The following is a 13,319-nucleotide window of genomic DNA, read 5'->3' as shown; positions in this document are numbered from 1 at the left end:
GTGGATTCCATGAGTGACTCTAGCAAAACAATTAAGTGAACACACCACTGTATCTTCTTTCCTTCCCTTTTTCCCTTCTTCCCTTCTTTCTTTCATTCGTTCTCATTTTTCTCTTCTTTTCTCCCTTCCTCCCTCCAGCCCTTTCCTTCCTTCATTCATTTTTTTTTTTATGGAGGAGAACGGTGGGTAGAAAAAAGTAAAGATGGGACAAGAGAAAGAGAACAGGAATCTTTAAAAAGTCACTATTTTTAAGACTGAATAATTTCCTCTTTTTAACCATAGAACATAAGAATGAATAAATCTCTACTCCTTGTGGTATTTTCAGTGTTTTGTTCTGTTTTTTATAAACTTCCATTAGCACTAACTTAAAATGAAAGAATCAGAGACCAGATATATCTGGTTTCCATCACTAACCTTTTATTCATTCAGGTAACAAAATAGTTACTGAGTAGTTAAAATGTTCAATGTATTTTTCTAAGTAAAGTTAAGTATAACATGAATAAGGCCTTGTTCCTAACCTTAAAAAAAGCTCAGAGCCAGAGGTGCCTGGGTGGCTAAGTTGGCTGAATGTCCAATTCTTGAGTTCAGCTCAGATAATGATCTCAAGGTCATAGGACTGAGCTCCATGTCGGGCTCCCTGCTCAGTGTGGAGCCTGCTTGGGATTCTCTCTCTCTCTGTCTCTCTGTCTCTCTCTCTCTCTCTCTCTCTCCCTGCCCTTCTCCCCTGCTTGTGCTCTGTCTCTCCCTCTCTCAAAAAAATAAATTAAAAAAAAAAAAAAAGCTCTGAGGCAGACAAACAACCTCTCTGACTTCAATCAGTTTCTTCAAGTATATATATTTTTGATGTTTATTTATTTTTGAAGCAGGCTCCAGGCTCCACGCTGTTAGCACAGAGCCTGACACAGGGCTCAAACCCACAAATGCGATATTATGACCTGAGCCAAAGCTAGACGCTCAACTGACTGAGTCACCCAGGCGCCCCAGTTTCTTCAAGTATAAAATAAAAGGATTGGACAAGTTATCATCTCCAGTGTCCCTTCCAGGTCTGACATTTAATAATTCTAAATAAAAGAAGAAAGATATGGAGGCAGAACAATGGGCTCCCAAAGATATCCATGTCCTTCTTCAAAACCTGGGGTTATTTTAACTTACATGGAAAACAGGGCTTTGTAGATGTGATTAAGTTAAGGATTCTGAGATGACAAAATTATCCTGGATTTCCTGGGTGGGCCTAATGTAATCACAAGATTCCTTGTAAGAGGAAGACAGTACAGCCAGAGAAGGAGATGTGATGGTAGAAGCAAAGGTTAGAGTGATGGGACCATAAGCCAAGGAAAGTAGGTAGCCTCTAGAAGCTGGAAAAGGCAAGGAATGGTTCTCCCTAGAAATCCCTAGGAAAGTAGGCCTCTTGCTGACACCCTGATTTTAATCTGTAAGACCCATTTTGGACTTATGTCCTCTAGAACTGTAAAATAACTAATTTGTGTTGCTTTAAACTACTACATGTGTGATGATTTGTTATAGTAGGTAAAGGAAACTATTACAACAGATACTTGTGGGAGTACAGAGCAGGGAGAAAGCATATCTGGTAGGAAGAATCCATTCTCAAGGTAAATGTACTATAATGAACCTCAACAATGAACAAAATGTAAAACTAAGATTCTAAATTCAACTCCTTACTAGTAGAATGTTTTTGACAAATTTAACCATTATTTCTGATAGACTCAATGTTATTTTCTTAGCATATCTTAAATGCTTCGGTGTGCTGAAAGTTATATTAAGATTTTATAGCATAAATGCTTTTTGGCATGATATGCACAGCATTATAAATGTAATAAATTACTCAATAAATACTATTAACATTGCTTTAGAACATATCATAAGGCTTACTGATCTCTATTACTAAAACTACATTACAAAGTACATACAGATGTTAACATCTTTCAAATGGTTTCATAATCAACTATATTGCCCAGAAGTCATAAATTTCAATTCATGTGTCTACTGCAGTTCTACTGTGGGCAGTTTAGAATTCTCAGAGTCATCTCTAGAAAGTTCTTATTCTGATATTGTCATACCTTAGATTACTTCATAGATGCAAAAAACTCAAGTACATTAATTAATTGGCATTTAAATAAAAACTTTTTAAAAACCCATAACAATATACAGTATATATAATTCTTATGTTTTTATAAATGTTTGGTTAACAGATGAATATACTTTAAGCAAAAATTATAATATTTTTATATTTTAATCAGAAAATCAATGAAAGGTAAAAATTTGCCAATTTAGCTTTCTTTTTTCTCCATTTCTGGTTTACCTCAATAAATGACAATTTCATCACCATTACTATACAAATTTTTCTATATTTCTCCTTGTTCTTTCTTCCTACCATCTCCCTTTTTGGCTCTTTTCTCTATATATTCACTCACTTAACATTTTTTTATTGGCCTATTATACACCAAAAATACCATTATTAGCTGTACATGTAGGGTAGGGGCTGGCAAATTTTTGCTGTAAAGGACCCAAAAGTAAACATTTTAAGTGTGGCCATATCATGACTGGTCAGTCTATCTTTGCAGAGTGAAAACAGTTACAGGTATTATGAAAGTGAATGAGTGTGCCTATGTTCCAACAGAACTTTATTTACAAAAACAAGTCACTGGCCAGAGTTGGCCCTGGATTACAGTTTGCTGACCCCTGACATAGGGAGTAGTTACTGATGGAATTTACCCTCAGAAAGGTAATATAACTTCATAAAATAGAAAATAACTTGTATGCCCCCTGACTCAGCCTGGAGTCAGGGGACATACAAGTTATTTTAAGAGAGAATTCACTAAGTAGGAATCAAGTTGTTAACTAGAGAAGTGAAGAGGCCAAGAGAACTAAGGTATCATGGAGGGAACAAGTACAAGAAGTGAAATTCTAAGGTTGGGGGAAGAAAAGAAAAGAGACTGAGATTATCAAAACAGGGAAGTTCAGAAAAGGAGTCCTGTGGATTTGAAACTCTGATCCCTGAGGAGGGAGCTGTTTGGCTGGTGTTTGTGCCCCTGGAGGAAGAGCCCTATGGGGCTGGCGTAGGGAACTCTTGAGGAGTGGGAGCTGACTGCCTTGTGGTGCTGACATTTCTGACATGGGGTTCATTGGGCTGGTGCTGTGAGTGTCAGAAAAACTGCAAACTGGAATCAGGTATAGCTATGGGGAGGAAATGCTGCTGTGAAGAAACACTACTAGGATGATGGAAAACAAACAGGACACAAAAGGGAGCAAGTCTCTTTTTCCTCTTCCTGCCATGCAGTCTCCCTCTAGCGCACCCTCTCACCAGAGCTTAACAGATATGCCAGGGCTCCATGCTCATCGAATGTTACTGAGCAAATATTACATGGCAAGCAATGTTCTAGGGACTGAAAAAACAAAGCAAAACAGTGGCAAATAAGACAGATCACACCTGAAAAAAAACTACTCAGAGAAATACAAAGAGATAGGATTTAAACATAAGACTTCAAGAAGTCATAATAAAAATGCTAGTAGTGAGGAAGAAACAGACAAAAAAGTCAAAAAGAATAAATCAAATGCTCATAAAATAAAATGTAAATGTCAATAATAATTCCTCAAAAAGAATGCTTATGATAATAACAGCAGCAACTTCTTACCTAGCACATATTATGTGCCAGGTAATACCCTAAGTACATTAAGTATATTAATTTATTTAATGCTAGCAATGTGGCAGATATTATTATTATTCTGATTTCACAAATAAAACAACTGAGTCACAGAAAGTGTTAACTAGTTTTGATGAGGTCACATAGCTGGTAAGTGGCAAAGCAGTGAATGAAACAAGCAGTGTGATTCCAAAAATTGTGCTTTTAAATACATAATGTGTTTTACCTGATGTAAAGATAATAATCTGGTAGTAATTTTTTTATCTGAAATCCTATATTATATAAATAAAACATGAATTAAATGAAATGAAATATGGCAGGAGAAAATTCGCCACTAATCTCATCATAATACAATTTCCTTTACATCCTACACATAAACAGATACATATATGACCTAAAGGGAATTATAAAAGGTAACAATAATAGAATTAAAAATCAAATTTCTGGGGTGCCTGGGTGGCTCAGTCAGTTAAGCGTCTGACTCTTGATTTCAGCTCAGGCCATGGTCTCACAGTTTGTGAGATCGAGCCCCATGTTGGGCTCTCTGCTGACAGAGCAGTGCCTGCTTGGAATTCTGTCTCCCTCTCCATTCCCCTCCCCTGCTCGCAATCTCTCTCTCTTGCTCAAAAATAAATAAACATTTTTTTAAAAAGTAATCTTAAGGAAAAAAATCAACACAAGTTTAAAAAATGGACATACACCTGTACAGACTACACACACACACACACACACACACACAAATGCAATGGGCCAACAAACAGGAAATTGTTCAATCTCACTAATAAATATATACACATATGTATATATACATATAAATACACATATGTGCATATATACATATAAAACATATATGTATATACATATAAATACACATATATGTATATGCATATATATAAAGCATCTATCACATTGGCAGAGATTCAAATAATTAAGAACACGAATTATTGATGAGAATAAGGGAAATGTACTCTCATGGACTGATATGGAAATTATATAGGTATAACCTTTCTGAAGAGTAATGTAGCAATACCGATCAAAATTTTAAATGTAACTATTAACAGAATAACTTCACTTCTGAACTATAGAGAAATACTAAAGAAAAGGGCACAAGGATTATACATATATATAGTAATATTCATAACTGAAAATAAGTTAAATGACTACCAATAGAAGAGTGGCGGTGGTATCCAGCCCCCAAGAAGACCCTGGTGAGTCACACTCTGAAATAACCTCCTCCTACAATGGCTTAGGGTTGGTTTTGTGTAACCAACAGAGTATGTGACAAGTGACAATGTGTGACTTTGCAGATAATCATAAAAGGCATTGTAGCTTCTTCCTGGATCTTTTGTATCACTCCTTCTGGGAGAAATCAGCTACCATGACACGACGACACTCAAGAACCCCAGGAAGAGGTCCATGTGGAGAGAAACCTAGGCCCCCAGCCACCAATTAGCACCACCCTGCTAGCCATGAGTGAAACACCTTAGAAGTGGATTCTCCAGTCTCAGTCAGCCTACCTGACATAGGACTGTAACTGCATGAGAGACTCCAAGACAGAAATGGCCAACCAAGCTTTTTCCAAACTCCTGAACAGAAATCATGAGAGATAATAAATGATTACTCTTGTTTTGGGTAATTTGTTACACAGCAATAGGAAAGCACAGAGTGGTTAAATAAATAATGGTCCATCCATATCCTGGAATATCCTATAGCAAGTAAAAATGATGTATCTCTTTACATATTCGCAGTAATTTGAAGCCATCTCTGGTTAATTTTAAAAAGCAAAATACTAAACAATGGATTATATGATTATATACACACACATATATATACATACATATATACATATTTATTTTTATTTTTTTAACTTACATCCAAATTAGCATATAGTGCAACAATAATTTCAGGAGTAGATTCCCTAATGCCCCCTACCCACTTACCCAATCCCCCATCCCACAACCCCTCCAGCAACCCTCAGTTTGTTCTCCAGATTTAAGAGTCTCTTATGTTTTGTCCCCCTCCCTGTTTTTATATTATTTTTGCTTCCCTTCCCTTATGTTCATCTGTTCTGTGTCTTCAAGTCCTCATGAGTGAAGTCATATTTCCCTGATAATGAGTGATGTTGAGCATTTTTTCATGTGTCAGTTGGCCATCTGGATGTCTTCTTTGGGGAAGTGTCTATTCATGTCTTTTGCCCATTTCTTCACTGGATTATTTGTTTTTTGGGTGTTGAGTTTGATAAGTTCTTTATAGATTTTGGATACTAACCCTTTATCTGATAATGTCATTTGCAAATATTCTCCCATTCTGTCGGTTGCCTTTTAGTTTTGCTGATGGTTTCCTTCATTGTGCAGAAGCTTTTTATTTTGATGAGGTCCCAGTAGTTCATTTTTGCTTTTGTTTCACTTGCCTGCGGAGACGTGTTGAGTAAGAAGTTGCTGCAGCCAAGATCAAAGAGGTTTTTGCCTGCTTTCTCCTCAAGGATTTTGATGGCTTCCTGTCTTACATGGAGGTCTTTCATCCATTTTGAGTTTATTTTTGTGTATGGTGTAAGACAGTGGTCCAGATTCATTCTTCTGCATGTTGCTGTCCAGTTTTCCCAGCACCACTTGCTGAAGAGACTGTCTTTATTCCATTGGGTATTCTTTCCTGCTTTGTCAAAGATTAGTTGGCCATACGTTTGTGGGTCCATTTTTGGGTTCTCTATTCTATTCCATTGATCTGAGTGTCTGTTCTTGTGCCAGTACCATACTGTCTTGATGATTACAGCTTTGTAGTATAGCTTGAAGTCTGGGATTGTGATGCCTCCTGCTTTGGTTTTCTTTTTCAAGATTGCTTTGGCTATGCGGGGTCTTTTCTGGTTCCATATGAATTTTAGGATTGTTTGTTCTAGCTCCGTGGAGAATGCTGGTGTTACCTTGATATGGATTGCGTTGAATATGTAGATTGCTTTGGGTAGTATCGACATGTTCACAATATTTGTTCTTCCTGTCCAGGAACATGGAATCTTTTTCCATTTTTTTGGTGTCTTCTTCAATTTCTTTCATAAGCTTCCTATAGTTTTCAGTGTATAGATTTTCCACCTCTTTGGTTAGATCTATTCCTAGGTATTTTATGGTTAAAATACCTTTTGAAATAGTCATGTGTCCTCTCTCGGTTCCACGTTTTTCTTGAAGACATCCCTCCTGGATCTCCAGCTCAGCCAGTGTGTCAGTGTAAATTCAGTCAGAGAAGCAGAGCACTAGAGCGTGTGTATGTGTGTACATGTGCATGCAGCATATATATATATATATATGTATATACACACATACACACACACACACATATATGTATGTGTATACGTGTGTGGAGAGGGTGGGTGGAGGTATGTAATAGGGTGTTTATACAGGGAGTTTACCTTACACAGTGGAAGATGGGTAAATTCTAAGGCTGTTGCTTTCATGTCTGATGCTGGCGCTTGAAATTCATAGCATAGGAAATCAAAAGTGAACATGAATGTACAGTGGTGGAGAGCAAAGAGAAGCTGGAACCCATCAGCACAAACTAGATGAATTAGAATTAGATTAGTTGGCTATATGTTTGTGGTCCATTTCGGGTTCTCTATTCTATTCTATCGATCTGAGTGTCTGTTCTTGTGCCAGTACCATACTGTCTTGATGATTACAGCTTTGTAATAAAGTTGAAGTCTGGGATTGTGATGCCTCCTGCTTTGGTTTTCTTTTTTAAGATTGCTTTGGCTATTCAGGGTCTTTTCTGGTTCCATACAAATTTTAGGATTATTTGTTCTAGCTCTGTGAAGAATGCTGGTGTTATTTTGATAGGGGTTGCATCGAATATGTAGATTGCTTTGAGTAGTATCGACATTTTAACAGTATTTGTTCTTTCTAACCAGGAGCATGGAATCTTTTTCCATTTTTTGGTGTCTTCTTCAATTTCTTTCATAAACTTTCTATAGTTCTCAGTGTATAGATTTTTCACCTCTTTGGTTAGATTTATTCCTAGGTATTTTATGGGTTTTGGTGCAATTGTAAATGGGATAAATTCCTTGATTTTTCTTTCTGTTGCTTCATTGGTGTATGAAATCAAGAATGAAAGAGGAGAGATCACAACCAACACAACAGAAATAAAAACAATAACAGGAGAATATTATAAGCAATTATATGCCAATAAAATGGGCAATCTGGAAGAAATGGACAAATTCCTAGAAACATATACACTACCAAAACTGAAACAGGAATAGAAAATTTGAACAGACCAATAACCAGTAAGGAAATCAAATTAGTAATCAAAAATCTCCCACAAAAACAAAAGTCCTGGGCCAGATGGCTTTCCAGGGGAATTCTACCAAACATTTAAGGAAGAGTTAACATCTATTCTCTTAAAAGCTGTTCCAAAAAATAGAAACGGAAGGAAAACTTCCAAACTGTTTCTATGAAGCCAGCATTACCGTGATTCCAAAACCAGAGACCCCACTAAAAAGTAGAACTATAGACCAATTTCCCTGATGAACATGGATGCAAAAATCCTCAACAAGATATTAACCAACCAGATCCAACAATATATTAAAAAAATTATTCACCACGACCAAGTAGGATTTATACCTGGGATGCAGGGCTGGTTCAATATCTGCAAAACAATCAATGTGTTTCATCACATCAATAAAAGAAAGGACAAGGGAGGAACCAAGATGGTGGAACAGCATGGAAGCTTTTTGTGTGTCCTGCATCCATGAAATACAGCCAGACCAACCATCCTACACACCTAGGAAACTGATTGGAAGATTAATACAACAATCTGCACAACCTGAACCACAGAATTCAGCAGGTACACGACACGAAGAGCTGAACTTGGGGAGCAAGAAGCCGTGAAAGGTAAGGAACCCCTTTTGCAGGCGGAGAGAGGATGGAGACTGGGGCGGGAGGAGCATATGGGAAAAGCACCCCTCCCCAAAAGTAGCTGGAGAGAAAGTGGAAAATTGGAAACAGCCGCAGGGACTAAACTAAAAAGGGTGAAAGGAGAAAGGAGAGGGATTAAATTCCACTGAGACTGTAAACAAGGGGAGCGCAAAGTCTGCAACTACGCAGCTCGATACCTGGCGATGCTCTGGTGGGAAGGGCAAATCCCCAGGAGCAGAGTGGGGTTCAGGAGGTTCTCGGGCCACACGGAGAAAAGTGGTTCCACTGCTGGAAGGACATTTGGTAGAGGCTGTTAAAGCTACCTGGTCCTAGCAGACACCTGATGGCAGCCACATTTGCTGGTGCTGGGGCAAGGTCGTTGAGGGTGAAGCCTGTTGCCAGATGTGTGTTGAGATTTTCCATAATCCCTGAAACGCTGATGCTACACTGTCTCGCAACCTTTTTTTGGGGGCGGGCTGGCACCTGGCCGCAGTCTCAGGGCACCGGCAACAGCAGGGTCCAGTGGACTTTCCAGGGTGCTGCTGACATTAGGCCATTGCTCATTCAGCCATTGCTCAGTAAGACCCTCCCACAGAGGGGCGGAACAGATCAAAGCCGCAGTCTTTTGGAGTAAGGGGCCAGGGAAACAGCCGCATCTGAGACAAAACTTGGGAGAGAGGTACTGACTGGGGCCTGGTCACTGAGAGTGGAAAAGTAGGGAGTGGATGAAAGCTGAAGACAGAGGACTTATGCGCAACTGCTGATCTGGGAGAACAGACTGGGTAGCTGGGTAGTGACATTTTCACCGCTCCCGCGCATGTGCACACGCACCTACGAGCACTGCAACAATCTACCCCAGGAAGCTAGCAGCGCCATCTAGTGGAGAGCGGAGCTATTACACTGAGCCCCGCCCAACTGGGCCAACTTCTCTCTTCAAGGACACAAACCTCACCACTGGCTTAATTTATGGACTATAAAGAGGTACATGGACTGACCTCTAGGGGAAAATGAAGCAATTTCAGTCCTACTTCAATCTGTTAGCAGGTTCATGTATTCAATTCTTTTTTTTTTCTCTTTTTCCTTTTTCTGTTTTACAATTCTTTTTCTTCAATACAGAAAGAGAAAAAACTCATTTTATTTTCAATTTTTATTAAAAATATGTCTTTAATTTTTATTTTATATTTTTTACTTTTGTGTAAATTTTTTCAAATTCTACTTTACTTCCATCATTTTATTTTAGTCTACTTCAGTGTACTCACCTTTTCAAATTTTCAATTTCCTTTTTTTCTTTCTTTTTCTTTTTTCTTTTTCTTGAATGTAGAAAGAGAAAAACTTCATTTTTACTCTCAATTTCTCTTAAAAATATTTTTATTTAATTTTTATTACTATATTTTTGCTTTCATGTAAATTTTTTCAAATTCTATCTTACTCCCATCATTTTATTTCAGTCTAGTACAGTGTATTCATTTTTTCAAATTTTCAAATGATTTTTTTTCTTTTTTTATCTGTTTTCTCTCTTTTGTTTCTTTACTTTTTTCTTAAATACAGAAAATGAAAAAATTCATATTTCTTTTTAATTTTTTAAAAAATATTTTTCTTTAATTTTTTTCTACTATATTCTCTACTTTTGTGTATATTTTATCCAATTCTATTTTACCCACATCATCTCATTTTAGTCTACTTTAGTGTATTCATTTTTTGAAATTCTGAAACAATTTCCTTTTTTTTTTTTTTTCATTTCTCTAATCTGTGAAACCACTTTCAACACCCAACCAAAACACACCTAGGATCTAGCATCATCTATTCAATTTGTTTGTGTGTGTAAGTTTTAATCTTAATATTTTTTTAATTTTAATTTTTTTAATTTCAATTTTTCTACCTCATTAATTCATTTTCTCCCTTCAAAATGACAAAACGAAGGAATTCACCTCAAAAGAGACAGGAGGAACAAACAACAGTCAGGGACGTAATCAACACAGATACAAGCAAGATGTCTGAACAAGAATTTAGAATCATGATAATAAGAACACTAGCTGGAGTCGAAAATAGATTAGAATCCCTTTCTGCAGAGATAAAAGAAGTAAAAAATAGCCAGAATGAAATTAAAAATGCTGTAACTGAGCTGCAATCACGGATGGATGCAGTGGCGGCAAGGATGGATGAGGCAGAACAGAGAATCAGCGATATAGAGGACTAACTTATAGAGAATAACGATGCAGAAAAAAAGAGGGAGATTAAGGCAAAAGAGCACGATTTAAGAATTAGAGAAATCAGTGACTCATTAAAAAGGAACAACTTCAGAATCATAGGAGGTCCCAGAGGAGGAAAAGAGAGAAATAGGGGTAGAAGGGTTATGTGAGCAAGTCAGAGCAGAAAAGGTTCCTAACCTGGGGAAAGACACAGACATCAAAATCCAGGAAGCACAGAGGACTCCCATTAGATTCAACAAAAACCAACCATCAACAAGGCATATCATAGTCAAATTCACAAAATACTCAGGGAAGAAAACAATCATGAAAGCAGCAAGGGGAAAAAAAAGTCCCTAACCTACAAGGGAAGACAGATCAGGTTTGCAGCAGACCTATCCACAGAAACTTGGCAGGCCAGAAAGGGGTGGCAGGATGTATTCAGTGTGCTGAATCAGAAAAATATGCAGCCAAGAATTCTTTATCCAGCAAGACTGTAATTCAAAAGAGAAGGAGAGATAAAAAGTTTCCCAGACAAACAAAAATTAAAGGAGTTTGTGACCACTAAACCAACCCCGCAAGAAATTTTAAGGGAGACTCTTTGAGGGAAGAAAAGATGGAAAAAAACAATTATATATACACACACACACACACCAAAAGCATCAAAAGATCAGAAAGGACCAGGGAACACCACCAGAAACTCCAACTCTACAAGCATCATAATGGCAATAAATTCATATCTTTCAGTACTCACACTAAATGTCAATGGACTCAATGCTCCAAGCAAAAGACATAGGGTAACAGAATGGATAAGAAAACAAGATCCATCTATAGGTTGTTTACAAGAGACCCATTTTAGACCTAAAGACACCTACAGATTGAAAATAAGGGGATGGAGAACCATCTATCATGCTAATGGTCAACAAAAGAAAGCCAGAGTAGCCATACTTACATCAGACAATCTAGACTTTAAAATAAAGACTGTATTAGGAGATGCAGAAGGACATTATATCATAATCATGGGGTCTATAGACCAAGAAGACTAACAATTGTAAACATTTATGCATCATATGTGAGAGCACCCAAATATATAAATCAATTAATCACAAACATAAAGAAACTCATTGACAGTAATACCATAATAGTAGGAGATTTCAACACCCCACTCACAGCAATGGACAGATCATCTAATCAAAAACTCAACAAGGAAACAATGGCTTTGAATGACACATTAGACCAGATGGACTTAACAGATATATTCAGAACATTTCATCCTAAAGCAGCAGAATATACATTCTTCTCCAGTGCACATGGAACGTTCTCCAGAATAGACCATATACTGGGACACAAATCAACCCTAAGTAAGTACAAAAAGATTGAGATCATACCGTGCATATTTTCAGACCACAATGCTATGAAACTCGAAATCAACCACAAGAAAAAATTTGGAAAGGTAACAAATACTTGCAGACTGACGAACATCCTACTAAGGAATGAATGCGCTAACCAAGCAGTTAAAGAGGAAATTAAAAAGTATATGGAAGTCAATGAAAATGATAGCACCACAACCCAAAACCTCTGGGACGCAGCAAAGGTGGTCATAAGAGTATATAGCATATATACATAAGAGTATATAGCAATCCAGGCCTTCCTAAAGAAGGTAGAAAGACCTCAGATATAAAACCTAACCTTACGCCTTAAGGAGCTGGAAAAAGAACAGCAAACAAAACCCAAAACCAGCAGAAGACAGGAAATAATAAAGATTAGAGCAGAAACTAATGCTATCAAAACCAAAAAAACAGTAGAACAGATCAATGAAACCAGAAGGTGGTTCTTTGGAAGAATTAACCAAAATTGATAAACCACTAGCCAGTTTGATCAAGAAGAAAAAGGAAAGGACCCAAATAAGTAAAATCAAGAATGAAAGAGGAGAGATCACAACCAACACAACAGAAATAAAAACAATTAATAGGAGAATATTATGAGCAATTATATGCCAATAAAATGGGAAATCTGGAAGAAATGGACAAATTCCTAGAAACATATACACTACCAAAACTGAAACAGGAAGAAATAGAAAATTTTGAACAGATCAATAACCAGTAAGGAAATCAAATTAGTAATCAAAAATCTCCCACAAAAACAAGAGTCCGGGGCCAGATGGCTTTCCAGGGGAATTCTACCAAACATTTAAGGAAGAGTTAACACCTATTCTCTTAAAAGCAGTTCCAAAAAATAGAAATGGAAGGAAAACTTCCAAACTCTTTCTATGAAGCCAGCATTACCATGATTCCAAAACCAGACAGAGACCCCACTAAAAAGGAGAACTATAGACCAATTTCCCTGATGAACATGGATGCAAAAATCCTCAACAAGATATTAGCCAACCGGATCCAACAATATATTAAAAAAATTATTCACCATGACCAAGTGGGATTTATACCTGGGATGCAGGGCTGGTTCAATATCCACAAAACAATTAACGTGATTCATCACATCAATAAAAGAAAGGACAAGAACCATATGATCCTCTCAATAGATGCAGAGAAAGTATTTGACAAAGTACAGCAACGCTT

At 37.2% G+C, this 13,319-nt stretch overlaps 1 protein-coding gene across 8 annotated transcripts in view; it reads right to left on the bottom strand.

Annotated features, from left to right (window-relative positions):
• Window positions 1–13,319, bottom strand: part of ANAPC10 (anaphase promoting complex subunit 10) — a 309,570-nt gene that overhangs the window by 204,720 nt on the left and 91,531 nt on the right. For 2 of the 8 annotated variants that reach the window (XM_015081954.3, XM_027066817.2), the window contains exon 5: window positions 5,180–5,248. The exons of the other annotated variants lie outside the window; for them this stretch is intronic. In XM_015081954.3, the coding sequence (XP_014937440.1) occupies window positions 5,180–5,248 (69 nt within the window). The remainder of the gene's footprint in view (window positions 1–5,179; window positions 5,249–13,319) is intronic. 8 annotated transcript variants of the gene reach the window in all.

This window comes from Acinonyx jubatus, chromosome B1, assembly GCF_027475565.1.
Source record: "Acinonyx jubatus isolate Ajub_Pintada_27869175 chromosome B1, VMU_Ajub_asm_v1.0, whole genome shotgun sequence".
NCBI classification, from domain to species: Eukaryota; Metazoa; Chordata; class Mammalia; order Carnivora; family Felidae; genus Acinonyx; species Acinonyx jubatus.
The sequence above is the reverse complement of the archived record's forward strand: the minus strand, read 5'-3'. Positions and strand labels throughout refer to the sequence as shown.